Source organism: Onychomys torridus, chromosome 1 (genome assembly GCF_903995425.1).
Source record: "Onychomys torridus chromosome 1, mOncTor1.1, whole genome shotgun sequence".
Lineage (NCBI taxonomy): Eukaryota > Metazoa > Chordata > Mammalia > Rodentia > Cricetidae > Onychomys > Onychomys torridus.
In genome coordinates, this window is record NC_050443.1 from 61,928,975 (window position 1) to 61,951,343 (window position 22,369).

General features: G+C 42.8%; 1 protein-coding gene across 1 annotated transcript in view; it reads right to left on the reverse strand.

Moving 5' to 3' along the window:
- Btbd1 (BTB domain containing 1) overlaps nucleotides 1-13,027 on the reverse strand; it is a 40,759-nt gene extending 27,732 nt beyond the window's left edge. Inside the window, exons 1-2 of the mRNA XM_036185810.1 lie at nucleotides 12,480-13,027; nucleotides 3,892-4,048 (exon numbers count right to left, since the gene is read on the reverse strand). Coding sequence (XP_036041703.1) covers nucleotides 3,892-4,048; nucleotides 12,480-12,904 — 582 coding nt within the window. The 5' untranslated portion in view covers nucleotides 12,905-13,027. The remainder of the gene's footprint in view (nucleotides 1-3,891; nucleotides 4,049-12,479) is intronic.
- Nucleotides 13,028-22,369: the final 9,342 nt, after the last annotated feature.

Consider the following 22,369-nt stretch of genomic DNA (forward strand, 5'->3'; position numbering starts at 1 on the left):
AATTAATTTTAAAGGATTCAGTAACTGAGTTTCTGTGTATGTGTGTGCACGCATATATATAGTATATATGAGCATGTTGTGTAGGTAGATGCAAATTCATTTGCACACAGTGGCAGAGGATGCTGTCAAATGCTTTCCTCGCTCACTCTTCACCTTACTTTTTAGACACAGGGTCTCTCACTGAACTTGAAGCTCAACAGCTCAGCTAGGCTGGCTGGCAGTGAGTTTCCTGAATCTTCCTGTCTCTGTCCATCACGCTGGAGTTACAGATGCACCCTGACATGCACAGCTTGAATGTGGGTGTTAGCAATCTGATTGCATGTCCTCTTCATTTTACAGGAGCACCAATCTGATTGCATGTCCTCTTCATTTTACAGGAGCACTTCACTGAGTCATGTTTCCAACCAGATTCAGTAATTCAGATGCAAATGAACAGTGTTCTCATTAGATTACACACTGGACTTGTTTATATTCATTTGCTTTGTCAATTTGCTAATTTTAGCTTTAAGTAATAAAAAGGTGTTAATATAATATTAACTCTAATTCATGTAATTTTCCCATAAAATTTGGAATTTAAATTTATAGAAAGTTTTAAGGATAGCACTCGCGTACATCCTCAATGTATCCTATACCTAGATTACCTATCTAAAAGTTACCTACTATATTCTGTTCATTCTCTTTCCTCCATACATATCTGTGAGGCAGTGAGCCATGAGAGTAAGCTGCATATATTGTGGGCTTTTAAATTTCCTAAGAATAAGGATATTCTCATATAACTTTAGTTTTGGTAAATACAAAGTTAATATAATATTTACTAATTTACTAATGTTGGCTGATTTCAGTTTTGTAACTTTGACCTGGTTCAAATTTCTACCATTTTTCCTTGTAGTACAGGATCCAGTCTACAACCAGAGTATGTTCATTTTTAAAGAAAAGTTAGTGCATTTTTTATAAAGTGAAACTCTAACAAACAGGTTTTTGTTTCATTTTTTGGTTTTTTTGAGGTAGGGTCTTTTTATGTGCTCTGGCTGTACTAGAACTCACTATGTAGACATGGCTGGCCTCAAACTCACAGAAATCTGCCTGCCTTTGTCTCCCAAAGTGCTGGGATTAAAGGCATGTGCCCACAGGCCTAGCTAATCAAGCAAAACATTATAATCTTGCAAGCTATGAAAAATTAGTTTTGGACAATTTTTTGTGGTAGTAACTATTTGTTAATCCTTAATATACTATGAGCAATAGTACTGAGTTCTGTATGGAATCTGCTGCTTCATGTAGTGGATGCTAACTCTGTTTTGAGTAAACTTCTACAATCCAAGTGAATGATCAGGCTAACTTTAAATCACTTTGGTGAGAGGTCCAACTTCACATGATCTGGTTCTCAGGCCAACAAAACTCAAGTCTTTTGGTGTCTCCTCCCCCCCCCCCCCGCCACCTCACATTAACATGTTTGCTAACCAAAGTGTGGTCCAGAATTACTGGTATCACCTGAAAGCCTACTAAAAATACAGATTCTCAGGTCTCATCTCAGACCTAATGAACCAGAATTTAATGCATCTTAATAGCCTGATTTTAGTCTCTTGGTTTATAAATAACAGAAATTGAAATATAAAAGCTGTTACTTAGCTGGACATAGTGGTACATGCCTTTAGTCCCAGCACTAGGGTGGCAGAGGCAGGTGGATCTTTTGAGTGCCAGGCAGCCTGGAAAGTCAGCACTACCCAGAGAAACCCTGACCCTGCCTTGAAAACAACAACAAAAGTTGTTCTTAATCTGCTCCAATACATTAAAACTCCTTGAACATTAATCTTTTCAATCTTAGAATCAACTTATTTATTAAGATACTTTTATCGAGTTGTTTTTTTTTTAATGTAGTAAATAGCACATATTTGTTATATGGCCTTGGTTATTTCACCTCTGCCTCAATTTCTGCCCATCCCTAGGACAGAACACATGGCCTTGCTCCTCCCTAAACCTCCTCATTCTTTCAGTTTCTTAATTTTAAGTAAGTTTCGACTCTGAACAGCAACAGTTCATGAAGTCATAATAAGGATTAAATTGGTATCTTTAAAATACTAAGAAAGCTATCTGACTCAACAGCTGTTACCCAATACATTCTACTATTATTATTAGTTTGGTCTCGAGCATATGTGGATTTCTGTAACTATGTCCAAGAAGAGTGACACCAGCAGTTCTTTCTTCAAGTACTAATATTTAATAAAAGAAGTCTGCTTTTAAAGCATCCAATAAACAGACGAGCTCTGGGCCCTGGCATCACTTACTGTGAGGTTTTAGACAGGCAGTTAATTCGCCCAGATTTTAATTCTCATTTATAAAATGAGAAATGACCTAAGAGTCACCAGTAATTATTCCTAGTACAAAAATTCAAGAATATATATTGTTTCACATAGATGCAATATGTTGTCCATACTGGTCTCAAACTTCTGAACTCAAAATAATCCTTCTGTTTCAGCTTCCTGAGTATTGTAACTAAAGGCATGTGCCATCATGTCAGGCAGAATTTTATTTTATCTATTCATAATTTTAAAAAGTTCATATAAAATATTACAACACTGTCTAAAAAGAGAAATAATTTATTTTCATCAAAAAAGTTCAGATTACAAACACTTAACAAAATGCTAAATAATACATGTTAGGGATGGCTAATGGTCCTTTAGTTATGTTCAGTTTACAAAAACATCACCAAGCTGCACACTTACAGTATGTACACTTTTCTGTATGGACTGTACTTAATGTGGCACAAAAGTATTTCATATAAACCTAATACCATAACCGCTCCAGTAATGGGTTAGGAAGCTTCCAGGCATAGGCACAGAAATAAAGATAGTCAATCTTAGAACCTCTCTGATATCAAATACTCAATGTTTATTTCAGATTCAGCAAAAATTGAAAATGAAGATGTCCAGAAAATTTCATTGTATCATGCTCTCAATCATAGCAAGAATAATGTATTTTAATCACATCTCAAATCCTCAACAGCTATCTAACCTAATATCACATAATATCACGTATATAAGGCTTTAGTTTCTGTACCTACAATTTAGCATATTAATTTACATTTCTATTCTAAAAATCTTAAATATATATCCCAAATAATCACAAAATAACTATATATACAAAAATAACTACTTTAAAATAATGATCTAGAATTATCCAGGTAATATTAATATTTATATATAATTTAATATTAATTATTAATATTAATATATAAACATGTTCAGTTTTTATTGTTGTTTTGTTGGTTGTTTTGAAACAGGGTTTTTCTGTGTAGCCTTGGCTGTCCTGGAACTTACTCTGCACATCTACCAGGCTGGCCTCAAACTCAGATGAGTAGAGACTCCTTGTAAGCCCTACCCCTGGAGACCTCTGGCAGCTGGGACCCCTAGAGCTGGGCCTCACCCCTGAGGAGCTCCAGGCCAGGCCCCACCCCCCAAACTTCCCTAAGGGCCCTAACTGTCCATTCCCAGGCCAGAGGCCAGGCTCCACCCTACAGGAAAATAAAAACAAAAACAAAACACCAATCCCTGACTCCCCCCAAGATACATAATCCCTCCATTCCCAGACCACCTTGGAAAACTCCCCGTGCCCCTCCCACCAAGAAACCCTATATAAACCTTGTGTTCTGCCTAGTTCTCTGCTGAGTCTCACCCAAGCCGAGGCAGCCCCTCTCCAGGGTCTTTCCTTTCCAATAAATCTCTTGGAAGGTTTGCTGTGCGGTGTGACTTCTTGGCATTCCTTGGCTCCTGACTAACAGGATACCTTTCCCTCCAAGCTGTAACACTGACACCAAGTGCCAGGAGTAAAGGCATGCACCCGCTCACCCAGCTTATGCTCAGTTTTTAAGCTACTATTTTATCTGTATTTACTTACCTGAGTAAGCAACATAAAGGCATTATCTGCCCTAAGATGTTTGGTGAGAAATTCTACACAGTGGGCTTCCAGGGCAGGGACTGCATATTTCTTAGCAGTATAAAGAGTGGTCATAACAGTTTCTGGCCCAATCTGAACTTCATCTGAATACAAAAATCTGAAAAGCAATGGAAAATTTTAATTAGATGATCAGCATTATTTTAGACAAGCAATCCATCAGAATTAACCTTTAAATAAGCAAACAAAAGAAAAAAAAAACAACCCTGAAATTTACATCAGAGTAAGATGAACCTATACAGACATCGTATTCTTATTCCTGAGAGGCACACAGTAATTCCATTTTCAGAGGAGGTTAAGTAGTGCTCAGGAGACAGATGCACAAACAAATGTTCCTTAAGTGAAACTTGGGCTCTTTTTAGCACTCCATAGCTGCTTACAAGAACAGTAGTTCACTAACGTCTCCCTCACCAAAGGATATTCCCTTGAGTAAATCTAGTTAGCTAAGGTCATATCTCCAAATGATAAAGGATTCATTTATTTCTTGACAGCAGACCTTCTCACTCTTTAAACCCTTTCATAGCCATCCCAGAATTAGCACAATGACCACACATTAGAGAGCTGGGGCTTTAGAGGAGTAAAGTAATGCAATAATCCAGTTGGGCTGTATCCACAGGTTGCATATTCAAGGACTCAACCAAATCTCTATCAATAATACATGGGGGGAGGGGATAAAGAAACTGTGTGGGTTTGAGCCAGTGTTCTCATTATTTACTTGGTATGTGGCTTTAAGCAAATTATCCTAGTGTGACTCCCAAGAGATGTAACAGCAGCACCTACTTGTAATGTTGCAGTGAGAATGAACACAATTTAAAACACAGAGCACTTTCAGTAGATCCCAACAAAAATTAATCAGAGTAAATGTTAGCTGTTTATTAATATGAGGTCTCATGAAATTTTTTCTTCCTCTGTATTTTGGAATATTTCTTTTCTCTATTCTCTGCCCCCCCCCCCCCAGCAATGACATTCAGATTTCTAGAAATCCCTGCTTTGTTCCTGATTGTTCTTCCCTCCACAACTTTATGTCTTTGTTTTATGGACACAAAAACTTCCACAAGTTTCCAGGACACGTAATAGAATCTGTGCTTCCTTGAAATCCCTTCGTTCTGTTCATCTTTGTCTTTGACATTCACATTCTAGTTTTCTGTGTGTGTCAGGGGTCAATGTCTCTCAATTCAGTAGTTAGCAACTGTTCTAGTTCCAGATAAAAACGTCTTGCAAATGCAAAGACTGGGGTGGGAGTTCCCAGTATGTGGAAGCTGTTGACCGGCATCTTGCCTTACAGTGGGAAGCCAGTCTTGAGATCAAGGACCCTCATGCCATTATGAAAGCTTTACCTAGACCTTCCAAAATCACAGCTGCAGTTCTGTATGCTGCCAGGCAGTTTGCTCAAGTGTAGAGGAACCTTCAGCTGTCATCAGTACATGGTTGAGGAACAGTCTGGAAGGAGGCTTTGGATGAATCTCTCTGTCTTAGCGCTACACTTTCTTTCCGCCCTCTTCACTCCCAACTCCTAGCTGGGGTTCTACCAGAGTAACTCCCGGCGCCACTGCAGCTCCTCCTGCGACTCCAGGATCCAGATTCAGCCACTCTCATTTTACCCACACAATTCCTAAGTACATTATCTGTTCTCTACACCTTGGCCATTCCTTTTCTTCTCCGTTCAGTATGTGATAGGCATACTGACGTTCCTATCTCTTATCATTTAACTGAAGGAAAGACAGGAGATAAGAACACAACAAGCTGAAGTGTATGATTCTACATCAATCTATGTGGGAGGGTCCAATCTAGGCGGGAGGCATCAAATACTGTGACTACATTCTAGGTACAAAAAAGAACTGTGTTTCAGATTATTCTGCATGTGATCCTTCACATTCAAATTGTTTTTATTAAATTTCACTTTGGTAATAAGCTTTAGTTTATATCAAAAATACAATCATTATTACATTAAATAATCATCTGTATCTAAAGCCATAGTTTGCAGACATTGCTCATTCTTACAATAATATCCTCTTTATAGGGGCACGTCGACTGGAACATCAGTTTCATTATTGCTCTCAGTACTAGAGTTACAGATTCCCTAAGCAGTTTGTTTTTAAGATTAGAAACACCATGAATTATTAGTGCTCAAACATGCTTTCCTTTTCACATCTGTTGCTAAGACAATTACAAATGAATGCTGTGGCTTGATCACAACGTAACTTCTTTTGTATTAGCCTAACTTAGTGCTATTTTAGTTTTTATCCTTGAATTTCTTGTTAAGATGCTTTAAATTATTCTGAGAATGCAAGTTAAAGTAAATACTGGGTTGTAAACAATAAGGGAATTCCCCACAGCACCAGACAATGTGTGGGCAAATTTTAATGATTACGTTTACAGACTAGGCAAAAGTCTCTGTGTAACATCAGCAAGGGGGACAGGGTGGTATTTTCATTTCTAGTAGAAAAGTTACTAAAAATCCAAGAATCCTCTTGCTCATGTTTCATTTATATGTTCTCTGAAATATATCTAATCAGTAGAACTTCTTTTTCTTTAAAGATTTATAAAATTGTATGTATATGAGGCAGGCTGAGTGAGTTTGATACAAGAGCCTACAAAGGCCAGAAGAGTCTCAGATTCCCTGGTACTGGAGTTACAGGGAGTTGTGAGCCGTCATGTGGGCTCTGGGAACCAGATCCTGTTGTCCACAAGAGCAACAAGTCCTCTTAATCACTGAGCTATCTCTCTAGCCCCCAACTGGCAGAATTTTTATATTAAGGAAAACCAAGAAAGATACAACTAAAACTTGACATTATCATAATTCTCTAACTTTAACTATTAGTGTGGACTTGGGCTCTCTCCTTTAACCTGCACATGCTGGATTCCGACTGTCAGGCTTACACAGCAAGCCCCACAGTGCAGGCCAACTCTTTGTATTTTAGAGGGACAGCAGAAGCTCCCAGACACAACTTTTAAGGCCAAGAGCACAGAACGGAGAAATGACTGTATGTCATCAAAGTATATCTGTTTTCTTATCTCCACCCCAAAGATGGCCTCCAAAAAGATAAAAATTTAAGGCTATATTTAAGGTAATTTTTAAGAAAATTTGAGCCAGGCAGTGGTGACTCACACCTTTAATCCCAGCACTTGTGAGTTCAAAGCCAGCCTGGTCTACCAAGCTAGTTCTAGGACAGTCAGTGCTACACAGAGAAACCCTGTCTTGAAAAACAAAAACAAAAACAAAAATAAAAACTTTTTTTTTTTTTTGAGATAGGGTGTTATATAGCCAAGTTGCAGGCTTTTTTTTAACTTTTTTTTTTTTTTTAACTTTCTGATCCTTAAGCCTCCACCTCCCAAATGTTGGGGTGACAAGTGTGCCACCACACCTGGCGAATTAAAATAATTATATGCACATGTGGTGGGTGTGTGGAGTTGACTGCTGGAACACCATCCAGCTCCTGTGAAGGCAGGGTCTCTCAACAGCCAGACAGGCCAGGGAGCCCCAGGTCCCCCTGTCTTAGCCTGCCCAGCCCCAGGACTGCAAGTACCCGCCTGCCACATCAGGCAATTTCATGCAGGTTCTGGGAAGCGGATCTAGGTTCTCCTATTTCCAAGGCCAGTACTTTACCATTTCAGTTGTTCCTCCAGCCCTGAATTAAACAGTTTTGAAAAGATAGAGTGAATCTTGATTTTATATTAAGGAAAAAAACGAGGTTACAAGATCACATCTGAGGAATTTTGTATCCCAATGATCCACTTTATTCAAAAGCATTCTTTGATGGACCACATATATCATTAGGCGTTGTGATAAATAACAGCTACAGAAAGGGTAAGATAGCTTTTGTGAGTGTAAATTTATAGTTTGATAATGAAATGTTTAAAAAGTAACACCCCCCCAAAAAATAAAAAAACCGAAAAGCTGGGTGGTGGTGGTACACACCTTTAATCCCAGCACTCAGGAAGCAGAGGCAGGAGGATCTCTGGGAGTATGAGGCCAGGCTGGTCTACAGAGAACATTCCAAGACAGCCAAAGCTACACAAAAACCCTGTCTCAAAAACCAAAAAGAAAAAAGAAAAATAATGTCACAAGAACACAATTAGGCACTAATATACAATAACTAATCACTTAAAGGCCCACATTAAGCCATGCCTTGCAACATCAATGCTGTTACATAGATCTTTGTTGGTTCACATGATTCCCATTCACTATTCATCAACAAAATATAGTAGAGCAAATGTCAGCTCCGAGCCTACACTTTAAGAATACTTGGCAGCTCCTACTTTTGTCCAAGAAATCAAGCTTGCTGAAATGACCAGCTGGAAAAGGCGCAGGGAAAGGAAGATCTCAGACTATTAAAAAAATCATCTCAGAATCTGAGTCAAATCCTCCATATGACCCCAGCCTTAGATGCTGTCTGAAATCAATGTATGAAACCTTAAAGATCTGCCAAACAATCACCTAGGAGAGCCATCAATCCATCCAGCTCTGAAGATAATGAAATGGCTGTTTAAAACCACCAGGTGTTAGAGTGGTTTGTTCTAGGGTAACATGTAACCAAAACACGCCAAGAGATTAAATGAGCTAGTGTACAAATCTGCCCAGAGGGGAAGGAAACAGTGATTTTAGTCAAAAAGTAAAGCCCCAAATTATGACCTGAAGTATAATAATTACTGTCTTTTAGGTAGAGGCTATACAGTTAGAAGAGGCCTTGGAAGGCAGGCATTAAAATAGGGAAAATGTCACCAGCAGTATTTGGGTGGGGACACATCACCAAGGCTTTTAATACCTGTAAAGTATTGAACTTCATCCAACAGACAAAAGTCCCTAAATGAGTCAGAGAAATCATAGGGTGACATTAAGTGCTGGAGTGAAAAATGTCAACAGGGAAGTCTAAAGACAGCAGTTTCATTAAAAAACCGCAAGGGGGGAGGGGTAGAACACTCTGGCACAGCCCCAATGAGAAACCAAAATTACGACTTTCCTCCGCAGGATCCCTCAATAAGAGCGCGCGCGTGCGTTCGTGTTTTGTGAGCTCCCTCCCCAGGGTTATCAAGCGTACATCTTATCACATCATCAGGAATTCACTCTCATTTCTCCCAACCCTCAGGACATTTAACATAGCTGCCCACTTTCCATAGCTGGAGTTTTTCCACTTTCTCAGGACACCTGCTTCTGTCTCTCCTCCCCCTGACAGCTGCCTGCTTCATGCTCCCTTCCCCTCCACACCTCCACAGCTTCCAGATCTCCAGGTTCATCCTTGTGATCTTCAGGATCCACTCCTTTCCCAGGTTAATTTCATTCCGTTAAATTATTTAAATACCATTCATTCTTAACTTTCTCTGGTTCTACTCAGAATTTGACCACTTCTCATCACACCCACCACCTACCTCCCTGGAGGCACCCCATCATCTCTTAACTTATCACTCTGCTCCCGTTGTACTACCCTGTCTAGTCTCCAAATAACAGCCAGATGAGATTTTAAGATGCAGATAGGATCGCAGCACTCCACCTAAATCCTCTACAACTTTTCTCTCTTACCCCACGAGAACTCACAAGTCCTTCCTCTCAGTCTGTCAAAGCCCTGCCTGGTCTGTCTTTACCACTAACAACTTTCATCTGCTTAAAGCACACTAGTTTACTCCTGTAGTGCTCTAACAGGAGACGTTGAGGTCTAAGACGTGCTCTCCTTAGACTGCTTTCTCTTACGGCTTGACCACTATCCTTCAAAATACTATCAATTCTTAGCATTACATTGTTATTATGTCCTAGTTTCTCCTTGTATAATTATTCACTTCACCAAAGCAGGGACGTTTTCTTGTTCACTGCTGTATCCTCTATTGAAAAAATAAGTTGCACAGGGAGACAAGGTGTTTGTCAAATGAACAAGAACATCATTTATAAGTGAGAGGGTTTTAAGTGAGCAGTTTACTAAAGAGTTTAAAACTTAAATTCATAAGCCTGTAAGTAATGTTAATTTAGGTTGTAAAAACGATAAAAATAAAGCCGGGTGATGGAGGCTCATGCCTTTAATCCCGGCACTCCGGAGGCAGAGGCAGGCAGATCTGTGAGTTTGAGGCTAGCCTGGTGAGTTCCAGGACAGCCAGGGCTACACAGGGAGACCCTGTCTCAAAAACCAAAACCAAAAACCCAAACAAAAAAACAAAACAAAACACAATAAAAAAAATCTCAGCTTACTTTTCCAGTTCAGCAAGCTCCACCAGACTTTTTGTCCTACAAGAGTAGGTATGACACCAATGTTTCAAAGCTAATCAATACCTAGGTAAAAATTAGTCTAGACATTCATTTCAGAATAGAAAAATGACCAGAACCTGAATATCATGAAAATATATAATTTAGTAAAAACAAAACAATGAGAGATCAAATAGAACTGTATTTCTTGGGCTCTAAAATTAACTTGTTTCCTATTAAAACTGATTAGCACAATCATGGAAATATAAATTAGAAAAAAAAGTACGAAATAGCCCCCTCTAAAATTTTATTCTAGCACTATCAATAAAAGAGTGCCCTAATAGTTTTAGATCAACAGCTCTCAAATTTAGCTAGTGAAAAATTCTCTTAGGAAAAGTATTTAAAACGCTTCAAGGTTTCACCTCTAAACATGATACCAAAAGGAGAGACCTATAAACTTAACATCCCGGTGGAGCAAGGTGCAGGTAACCAAAGAATCATTTTGTTGTATTTCTTTTCCTGGATGTACGTGTAGGCAGGTACATAGTGGCGCACACATGGAGGTCAGAGGACAGCTTGCAGAAAGAAGTAGGTTCTCTCCTTTCACCATGTGGCTCACAGGGATCTAGCTCAGGTCTGCACTGGGCCACCCCTCTGGCCTCTAGTCCTCCTAGTCAACTTCAAAATGCAAGTGACCCAGATACTGCCCTTGAGGTTGCACACCTATCCCCATTAATGAAAGTGAATTAAACGCTAGAACTATGAGAACAAAGAGAGAAAAAGGTAGTCGGCTTTCCAAGTTCCATCTTGCTTAGCATATTGGTTTACCTTCTCTATCTCCAGGTACACAGCCTTGGTTCCATTCCTTCTCAGGCGTTACTATGGTGCAGGAAGTCAAAATGCTAACATAAGCATTCCCCATAGTCTTACCTGGTTTTCATACACATCACAGCGATTGCATACAGTCCATCAAGTGGACCTATCATTGTTTATCCATCGATTTACTCCCTTGGCTCGACTTCTTTGCATATTACTATTTAGAATGCTACTCTAGGTATTTTTTCAATGTTTCCTATGTGCGGAAAAGAAATCTAAGGTGTCCAACTTTTTTTCAAAGGCTTTTTATGAACATTTTTCGTGAGAAAGTTCCTATAGTCATCTTTTAATTTTCTTTTTGGTGGGAAAGCACTCCGGGGGCTGAAAGCAGGTGGATCTTTACGAGTCCAAACCCGCTTAGCATACATGCTGAGCTCCAAGTCAGTCAAGCCTGCATAATGGAACCCTGTCCCAGAAAATAAAAAAAAACAAAACCCCAAACAAAACAAACAAATTGGTGGGGCTGAGAAGGAGAACGTATTTCACTATTTTAATTTGCACTTCCTAATTGACTAAAGAGGTTAAAGGTTCTTTAGCTGCAGTTCCTCTTTTCTATTTATCTTGTCCTTTATCCATTCATTAACGGGAACGTAATCTTTATCTCTAGTGAGCTTTCTATTTCACTCCGTATGCATCTTCTTGAAGCAGCTGGGAGCCTTCCTTTGTGGACGCTTCTGTTCCACTGACCTGCCTGTTTACGCCAGAATTACTCAAGACTCTGCTAGCTTAAAAACACCACCAACCATCCTAGTATAAAGAAACACACATGGTCCTCTGGGAGCTGGCTCGGTTATCTTGGGCGAGCTGCTTTTCTGGTCCTTTGTCCCACTTGTAAAACAGGGGTAAACAACACGATACACCTCCCTAACAGGACTGTTGTGAGTCAAAACTAATCAAAGTGATACTCCCTTCCAGGAAAGAAAACTGAACAGCTATCAATCCCCTACTCTCAAATCATCAGAAAGCCAACTCTCAACACCAGCAGCCGGGGTTTCGGGTACAGTAAACATCACCTCGTTTGCTGAAACACGAAGCAGTTCAGCTAGTCCCTGTTAGAGCTCTTACTTTCGGGGAGGAGGGGGAGATGCCTTGACAACAAATCGTGGAGAACCTGAAAACACCCGTCCTCCAAGATCCTTCAGCTACCCGGCCCGTCCGTCCTCCAAACAAAAACGAATCTCGCAAGCGGGCCATCAGGACAGCCTGCCCCCATCCTCTACTCTGCCCACTTGATTCTGAAGCCCGGGCGACAATTCCGGCACTGGAATGTGACAGCGCCCTTGCACGGCAAAGCGCACCCCGCTGGGATGGCGTCCCTGGCTTTCGCCGGAACGACTGGCCGACCTGCCCGAGCATCTCCGGCCGGGGAGGAGCCGAGGGACGCCGGCGCGCCCGGCCCAAGGTCACCCGGGAGTCGGCGCAAGCCCGGCCGGGCGCCGCCTCCCTCCAGGCCGCCGGCCACCGGCTCCGCGCGCCCGCCGCTCACCTCAGCAGCGCCAGGAAGGCGGCGGGCTCCACGTCCGGCAGCTCGATCTCGGCCGACGTCGTGGCCATGCCGCCGTTGAACATGGCGTCGAAGACCGCGCTGCCGGCCGCCAGGACGAAGCGGTGGGCGGGGATGCGCTGCGGGCCCCCGGCGGCCGCCGCGCCGCGGCCCTTGCCGAGGACGAAACGCACATCGCTCAGCAGCTCCGAGTTGAAGAGGAAGGCGAAGCGCTCCTTCAGCGACGCCTTGGTGGCCTGCCAGTTGTAGAGCGGCTCCCGCTGCAGGGGCAGCAGCGGCCCGAGCGCGGACGGCGAGGGCGAGGGCGCGGGCGCGGGCGGCGGCGGCGGCGGCGGGGCCGGAGGACCTAGCTCCGCCTCAGCCCCGGCCGCCGGCTCCCCGGCCGCGGCCGACCCGAGCGAGGCCATCCTCCCGCTGCGCCGCTCGGCTCACTGAGCGAGCAGCCGACGCGCCGCCGCCATCGTCGAGCCGCCCCCTCCCCGCCTTCCGGGAAAGGCGCTTCCGGCCGCGCGTCCCCGCCCTCCCGCAGGGCGGCGTTGCTGGGGCGGGAGGCGGCGGCGGCGGCGGCGGCGGAGGAGGAGCCGCGGGGCCGCGGGAGTGCTCGCCCGCCCCAGCCCGCCCCAGCCCGCCGCCCACCGCCCGCCGCACCTCCCCGCCGGCGCCCGTCGTTTCAGCGGGGTTCACCCTCCTGCCTCTTCCTCTTGGCTGCCGTGCGAGGACGCGGCCCCAGCCCTCTGGGTGGAGGAGCTGGAAGTGGAGGGACCTCGAGGGCGTGGCACGGGAGTTTGTGGCGGGGAGACGCCCTGATGTCGTCCAGCCGGGCTGGTGGCCCTGTCCCCTCCCCGATGGCTGCACCACCCTTGGACACGCCACTAGCCGAGCTGAGAGGCTAGGAGCCCCACTGATCGCTGCCCGGGTCTGCAGGTCCCTTACCCCTCCGGTCTGTCCCGGCTCCACTGTGCGCCCCGAGAGCAGAGCGAGTTCCTCCTCCATTTCCATCTCTGGTGGAGGCTCCTGCCCAACCCTCTCCTAGGCCTTGTTTCCAGTTCCTCTGCGGAACAAACCACCCTGTAAGCCAGAGCTGCTCCGGCCTATCACAGCAATTTGGGAGGCCGAGGCAGGAAGTTTGCTGCAAGAGGGAGCCCACCCTGGGCTGCCAGCGGAGACCCTGTCTTAACTCCTCTCCTCTCAAAAACAAATGGGAAAGGCGCTGACGCGTGTGAATCTCCTTTCGGGCAGTGTGGCCTGTCAGTATGTGGTTGTCAGTATGTGGGAGCCTTTCTTGAACCCTGCAGTAATAAGCAGATCCCAAGATAAATCGGTTGATAGAGGCAGAAAGTAGAATGGACCCAGAGAATGCTTCGTTACTAGGTGAGAATAGTTGGGGGGAAAAACAACTTCCGGTTTACAGACGTCAAATAATCTAGGAGTCTTAATCTTGGATTCTGTGGTGGGGTTGGCAAACAAATGTAAGCTGATTCTTTGAAAACAATAGCAAGATACCACCACAACCCTTTTTTTACTTCTATATTTTAATCTTCATCTTTATGGAGATTAAAAACAATCTGAAAAAAAAAAAAGCTCCATTATTAAGTTTGAAACTACCAAAGACATGAAATAGTGTGGTGAATGTGTCCAATTCAATGATCTACTATAGGACTTTGAAAATAAAGTTGCTCTTGCCCACCAAGCCTGATGACCTGAGTGAAATCCCCAGGACCTACCAGGTGGAAGGAGAGAACTGACTCCTGCAAGTTGTCCTTCGACCTCTAGATATATACACTCATCCCATAATAAAGGAATGTAACCTAAAATATAAAGCTGAGTGTGGTGAGCTGGATCCTGTGAGCCGGGGCTTACTGAGGTCTGCAAATTCCAGGCCAAACAGTGAGACCCTGTCGTAATTTGAATGTATTTGGCCCCTGTCATAGAGAGTAGCACTGTTAGAAATGTGGTCTTGTAGGAGGCTGGATGACACACACCTTTAATCCAGACCATGAGGCTGGAGGGCACACCTTTAATCTGGGCCACACCTTCTGTTGGAAGTGTGTCTCTGTGGGGGCGGGCTTTGAGGTCTTTTTTTTTTTTCCTCAAACTTCCCTCAGTGTGATAGTCAGTAGACTTCCTGTTGCCTGCAAGATGTAGGACTCTCAGTTCCAGCAGCACATCTACCTGCATGCAGCCATGTTCCCTACCATGATGGACTGAACCTCTGAACTGTAATTGAGCCCCCTCAATTAAATGTTTTCTTTATAAGAGTTGCCATGGTCATGGTGTCTCTTCACAGCAACAGTAAACCCTAAGACAGACCCTGTTTCTAAAACTAAGTAAAAATAGCCCACAGGCCAGCAAAATGGCTAGGCAGGTAAAGGAGCTTTCTGCTAAGACTAAAGACCTAAATTCTGTACTGGGAGAGACCAACCGGCTGTCCTGTGACCTCCACAATCACTCTGTGGTATTCCAGCATATGTTCATACCTACAGACACACAAAATTAATAATTAAAAATAACTGCAAAGAGGGAGTGGCACAGTGTCCAATACCTTTAATTTCAGAACTAGAGAGGCAGAGGTCTCTTGTGAATTCCTGTCTCTACAAAGCAAGTTCTCAGCCAGCCAGGGCTACAGAGTAAGACCCTGTCTCAAAAAACAAACAACAACAACAAAAACAAAAACAAACAAAAAACCCACAATAAAATGAATTCCTGTCAGGTCTGAAGTCCTCCTTTTCCCAAAATGGCAGTGATGGTGGCATTGTCCTGAACAGGAGGATTTGGGGTAAGCAGAGGGTCGCTGTTGGGTAAACAAGCCTAAAGGCTTCCCATTACTAGTAAAGAAGATCTTTTAAGGCAGTTGCTGTTCACCAGGAATCTCCCTTAATCCTCCAGGAACCTGCCAGGTGGTGGTGGTGCCTCCTTTAGACCTAGTATTCATGGGAGGCAGAGGCAGGTGGATCTCTGAGTTTGAGGCCAGCCTGGTCTACAGAGTGAGTTCCAGGAAAGGTGCAAAGCTACACAAAGAAACTCTGTCTCGAAAACAAACCAAGAAAGAAAGAAAGAAAGGAAGGAAGGAAGGAAGGAAGACAGAGAGAGAGAGAGAGAGAGAGAGAGAGAGAGAGAGAGAGAGAGAGAGAAAACAAGATGGAGAACCTTTGTACTGTCTTACCCTGACACAATATAGCACCTCACTCTGGCTCGCTCTCTCACCCTCAAGTATACAAATATGAATATATATAAAAGAACAGTGTGAGGGCATTGCTAAAGGGGAGATTATTTTGATACTTAATGAAACAGCAAGGAAGACTTTCATTAATATTGCTGCAAAGGGGCATTGAAAAACCAGACTCAGCTGGGTGGTGGTGGTGCACGCCTTTAATCCCAGCACTTGGGAGGCAGAGCCAGGTGGATCTCTGTGAGTTTGAGGCCAGCCTGGGCTACCAAGTGAGTTCCAGGAAAGGTGCAATGCTACACAGAGAAACCCTGTCTCAAAAAAACAAAACAAAACAAAACAAAAAAGAAAAAAGAAAAGAAAAACAGACTCAGCTGTGAATTCTGCAAAGCTAGCTAGGGATTTGTGACCAAAAACCAACGTGGAAGAATCAACAGATGGAAACTGAAGAGGACACATGAAGGCTAGGGAGATTCTTGCTAGAGTAAGAAGGATGCTTGCTAAGACTGGGCTGGACAGACCAAAGGCAGAACAGGGGCTTCTATTGAAGCCTAGATGAAAAGGGGTTCAGAAGAACTTGCCTAAAATGTGACCAATGAGAGCACATCTGCCTTGTAGAGGAACGGATACAGAGATCTTGAGACTTGAGGGAACAGAATCCTTAGGAGAAAGAAGCACCAGGTCAGCTTCTACTCTTGAGGATGCTTTCTAATTTGTTGTTTGTCTCCCAAGCAGAAGGAATTAAGGAAACAGGTTGTGAAGCTGCAAACACTGGAGAATGTCTTGGTGACAGTGAATGGCAGAGAGCTCAAAACCAGGCAGGACATTCCAAGAAAGGAAAACCACCAATACTCATGGTGAATATGGGCGCGAAAATCCCCAACAGCAATGACAAACCTAACAAAGAGCATTTATTAACATATCCAGAGGAGCATGCTGGGGCTGGAAAAACGGCTCTGTAGTTAAGGCACTTCCTGCTCCTCAGGAAGACCAGAGTTTGGTTCTCAGCACCCACATCAGGCCGCTCACAACCTCTAACTCCAGCTCCAGGGCACGGACGCCCTCTTCTGTCTTCTTTGGACACCCACACACATGTGGCATACACATACATATAAACAAAAAGGACATAAATTTTGCTTGGTGGTGGTGGTGGTGGCAGCAGCGGCAGCAGCATTGGCAGCGGCAGCACAGGTGCATACCTTTAGTCCCAGAGCTCAGGAGGCAGGTAAATCCCTGAGTTTGAGGCCAGCCTGGTCTACAGCGTGAGTTTCAGAACAGTCAGGGCGACAAGAGAAACCCTGTCTCAAAAAACTAACGTGTGTGTGTGTGTGTGTGTGTGTGTGTGTGTGTGTAAATGTTTTTCTAAGTATTAGATACCATTATCAAGAGGAATTTTAGGAATGCAAAGTTTATAAAGCCATTAGTATAATACATAACATATAAGTAGAATAAGAGACAAAAGTTATATCATCTCACTATATATATATATGTATACATACTCTCTCTCTCTCTTTCTCTCTCTCTCTCTCTCTCTCTCTCTCTCTCTCTTTCTCTCTCTCTCTCATTTTTGAGACATACTCATGAAGCCCAGGATGGACTTGAACTTGCTGTGTAGTGGAGGGTGACCTTGAACTTCCTAACTGTACCACCACGCCCTCACCCCTTTTTTCCTGTAGTTGTGGGGTTGAACTAGGGCCTTTTGCATACTAGACAAATACTCTACCAACTGATTTACACCCTCAGTTCCCAATGTTTTTTTTAAGGTTTTATTATTTTTATGTGCATTGGTGTTTTGCCTGCATGTATGTCTATGTGAAGTGTCAGATCCCCTGGAACTGGATTACAAGCACTTGTGAGCTGCCACGTGGATGCTGGGAATTGAACCCGGGTCCTCTGGGAGAGCAACCAGTGCTCTTAACCACTGAGCCATCTTCCCAGCCCCCCCAATGTTTTAATTATTATAAAATATTATCATTTTATATTATTTATATTATAAAATATATTAAATATATTTTAAAATAAAAATTTTTGTAGAGACCCACAGAGGTTTCCTAGTGAGAACTTACTTAGGGTCTGAGAATCTAAGCTTGCTTTACCCAGCAGGGTGGCATAAGGGGATGATTGGACCACGGGTGTGGTTACCAGGTGTGTGGGAGAGTCTGCACTTGGCTGTGCGGTGTACTTTGATCTAGCAAGGGGGAGGTTTTTTTGTCCTGCCCCTGGGCATTGTTATAAAAAGCCCTTTTGAAGCAGCAGAAGAGGCTGGCGGCTTTTATTCCAGGTCCTCTCAAAGCTATCCTATGTTTCTGTCTGTCTCCTCTCTGCTATCTTTCTATCTAAAAGTTTCTTATCCCTCTCTCCTCCTCATAGGAACCCTTTTAAAAGGTGGGAGCTGGCTTCCCACAAATTTTATATTATATTATAAAATAATATTTTGAGATATTATTTTATTATTATAGAAATATTAAACTAGAACAGAAAAGGCAACTTCACTGTGGTGGTTTAAAAGAAGATGGTCCCCAAAGGGAGTGGCACTATTAGGAGGTGTGGCTTTGTTGGAGTGGGTGTGGCCTTGTTGGAGGAAGTGTGTCACTGTGAGTGTGGAATTTGAGGTCTCCTTTGTTCAAGCTTCCCTCAGTGTGACTATCAGTCAGCTTCCTGTTGCCTGCAAGATGTAGGACGCTCATCTCCAGCAGCATGCCACCATGCTCCCTGCCGTGATAAGAACGAACTGATCCTCTGAAACTGTAAGCCAACTCCCTCAATTAAATGTTTTCCTTTATAAAAAGCCATGCTCATGGTGTCTCTTCACAGCGACGGAAAACTCTAAGACACACTCACTCTAACAAAGGGCATAAAACCATTCTTAGTTAACTTCATATTTAAAAAAAATCCCCCTAAGATCAGGGATAAGACAAGGATGTCATCTGCTTTTTACCACATGATTACAACATTGTACTAGAGATTTGGCCAGGCCAATTAGTCAAGAGGAAACTCTCTACACTTGTTTTACATGTAGAAAAGTCCTGAAGACCAGCTGGGCGTGGTAGTACATGCTGTAACTTAACAGTCTGAGGTAGCATGATTGTCAGGTCAAGGCCAGCATGAACTACATAGCACAGTAAGCTCCAGGCCAGTATGGGCTGCACACCTATACCTCTCAACACAACAAAGAAAGGGAGAGAGAGAGAGAGAGGGCAGCAGGGAGGGACTACAGACGCTCTTACACAAAATATATAACAAGTTCAAGATTACAAGATATAAGAGCTATGGAAAAATCAGTTACACTTCTGTGTGCTAACAGTGAATAATACCAAGCAAAATTAGGAAAATTATGTAATTTTGTTAAGAAGATGGCTCAGTCAGTAAAGTGCTTACCTTGAAAGCCAGAGGTTCTGAGTTCTGAGGACAGAATTCATGTAATACTCACCAAGAGAGAACTGCTTAAATTATGGTTTACTCAGTCTAAAACCATAGTCATTTCAAAAACGAGTATTGTAGGAGACATGGAGATCTTTGTGTTCACAGATAAACACTAGAGAATCCAACATGTTAAACACACAGGGGTGTTCCTTCAAAGGAAGGAATGCACAACCTGTTATTGCCCAGAAGGCTGGGAGCCGAAGTGGTTATCGCCTGGTGACCTGTGTGCTCTCTGTGTGGTCCGGAACCACACTGGACCTCCACAGCCCCTGATCATAAGCTTGTTATTCTCAGCCAGTGGAACCCATCCTTATGGAAGTTGTCACGTGTACTTTACAGAGTTTTGACGGGTCATGTCCCATCTTTATTTAGCTTACTTTGTTTGTCAAGGAGATTTGTATCTGCTTTGTTGTGCACACAGGACTGAGTTAATTATCACCAGGAAAGTCTTCGCCAGATTATGCTGTGCTTAAATATGCCTAAAAACATGCCTAAATAAACTAAACTACTCGGGGTCAGACTCCCAAAGTTTGAACCAACACTGGCTACTTAGTCATGTGGAACCTGACTGCTTTCTTGCCCCCCCGAGGATTGTTACTCTGCTGGCCGTGCTGATCACCCAGCCTCCTGTGGAGTATTGTGTGTGCTGGTATGGAAAGTTCTTCAAGTTGTATTATTCAGTTATTTAAAAAGGAAGATAAATATGCCCCAGATTGGGCTAGAAAGATGGCTCAGTGGTTAAGAGTGCTGGCTGCTTTTCCAGAGGATCCAGGTTCGATTCCTAGTTCTCACATGGCAGCTCACAACTATATGTAACTTCAGTTTTCAGAATTTGACTTTCTATTCTGGCCTCCGAGGGCACCAGGCATGCAAGTGGTACACAGACATATATGGGAGATGGCAGACAAAACCCATACACACACACAGTAAAAATCAAATGTCTTCAGAGCTATCAAAGCTGAGATAAGATGCAATATAGTAGGGCATGGTGATTTACAGACAGTCCAGGTCAGTAGTTCCCAATCTAGTGACAGCACATTAGCCTTGGCGGCTCCTTATTTCATGTTCTCATCTCTAAAATTACTATATCATAGATGCATAGTTTATGAAGAACTTTTAAGAAAAAAATAATGCAAAGCTAAGCCGAAAACTGGCATGTGCAGCCTTTGTTACACAAGTCTTTCAAACTTTCTGGCACACTTGAGAGAGGAAGAATGAAGCCCCAAAACACTTCTGCAATGCTTTGCTCCTGTGGTTTCGACTCTTCATATAAGAAAATGTTTTCTAGAGGGAAAGCAGGTAGCTTATCTCCTAAAATGATCAGAAGACTTATTATTGGTTCTTGAGTGAATGTCGTCAGCTTTCACAGTTGTTAATGGAGACAGTCGATTTTGTAGGGTGTTCTAAAATCCAGGGAAGATTGGTGCTTCTCTGTGGGAGCTATAACAGACCTTTATATAGTACAGGTGTGTGTTTTATAAACACAGGGATGCTGATAAATGTATCCTGGGTGATTTCACAAAAAGGATATGACTAGCTCATTGAAATCAGTGACTTACGAAGAATAGTCTTGACAGGAGACCTCATCTTGATCAGCTGTAACTGAGAACAAAGTTTTCTTATAAATTGGGCTTTGATGGATTGGAAGAAATCAGTAGACTGATCAGCTTCAAGTGCTACCAAAAAAGTTTTTTTAGATGTGTTTCTTATGTATACAGTGTTCTGTCTGCAGGCCAGAAGAGGACATCTCATTACAGATGGTTGTGAGCCACCATGTGGTTGCTGGGAATTGAACTCAAGACTTCAGGAAGAGCAGCCAGTGCTCTTAATCTCTGAGCCATGTCTCCAGCCCCTAAGTGCTACAAATTTTTAACTTTATTTTTCCTCTACTACTTACATGTTCTTGGACTGATTCTCAGCTATAGAAAAGTTCTGGCCAGGCCTGGGCCATGTCCTTCTGTTGTGCTGTGGGCTTGATCCACACAATAGACGGTTGGAAGCTGCCTGGAAGCTTTTCTTATATCATTGTCTAGCACAATGGTATCCTGCTAAACCCAGCTGAGTGCACCCCACTTAGCTTCTTATTATGCTCTGACTCAGGGAAATTGCCATGGAAGATTTTCTTTTTCATAAGCAGCAGTCAACCAACTGACTGTGAATATCTTATTTTTCAAAGTTTACAAAAACACAGGCTTGTGTGGAGATGTTGCTGGTCCCTGCTCCAGGGAACTGTCCTGAGCTTTGGCTTCATGAGTTTGAAGACAAGGCTTCCCTGTGGAGATGCAATAATGAAGAGAGATGTAGAAAGCATGTAGAAGAGTCTGGTGACATGTATGTGCTTGACAAGTATATCTATTATATATGGCTGATAAGTAGCGGTCTGCTATACTTGTAGAGACTAAGGAGCCCAGAAACTCTATTATAATAGACAGACAAGAAAACATTTCATATTAGTAGGAAAAGCATGGAATTCATTAGTAAAGGTACTTTATAAAATTTCTTTTTTTTTTTTTTTTTTTTTTTGGTTTTTCAAGACAGGATTTCTCTGTAGCTTTGGAGCCTGTCCTGGACTAGCTCTGTAGACCAGGCTGGCCTCGAACTCACAGAGATCCTCCTGCCTCTGCCTTCCGAGTGCTGGGATTACAGGCGTGCGCCACCACCACCCAGCTAAAATTTCTTAACTCACATGAGTTAGATTATATTTCTCTTCCTATATATTTGAAATAGTAGTCTATATATTTTCAAATATGATGGAAATCTGGGTGTGTTGATTCGTGTATGTAATCTCTGTACTCAGGTGGCTGAGAGAGGTAAATTATAAGTTTGATACCAGCCTGGGATGCATAGTGAATTCAAAGCCAGTCTGAGCCATATAGAGGGATCTTGCCTCAATAAAACATAACGTAATAATAAAAAGGAAAAGCAAGGAGGAACAATGCCAAGAAGAAACTATAAAGGAACCAGAGTCAAATTCAAGTAAGTGGAAATGACTGCTTTTAAGGTAGGAAATGCTTTCTAAACAGTACATCAAAATGAATACCCATAAAATAAAAAAAAATACAAGCATGTTAGACTACATAATGTTGTTAAATTCTATCTACCCAGAAATAATGCATAATAAAATTAAAAGTAGAAAAAAGGAATATTGAGTTTATATGATTTATGACAATGATGTTGTATTGTAATATATAAAAAAACTTTGTAAATCAATAAGACAAATGCCCATCCCCCTCTTTTGTTCTGGAACTCAAACCCATGGCCTTGTACATATTAGAAAAGTACT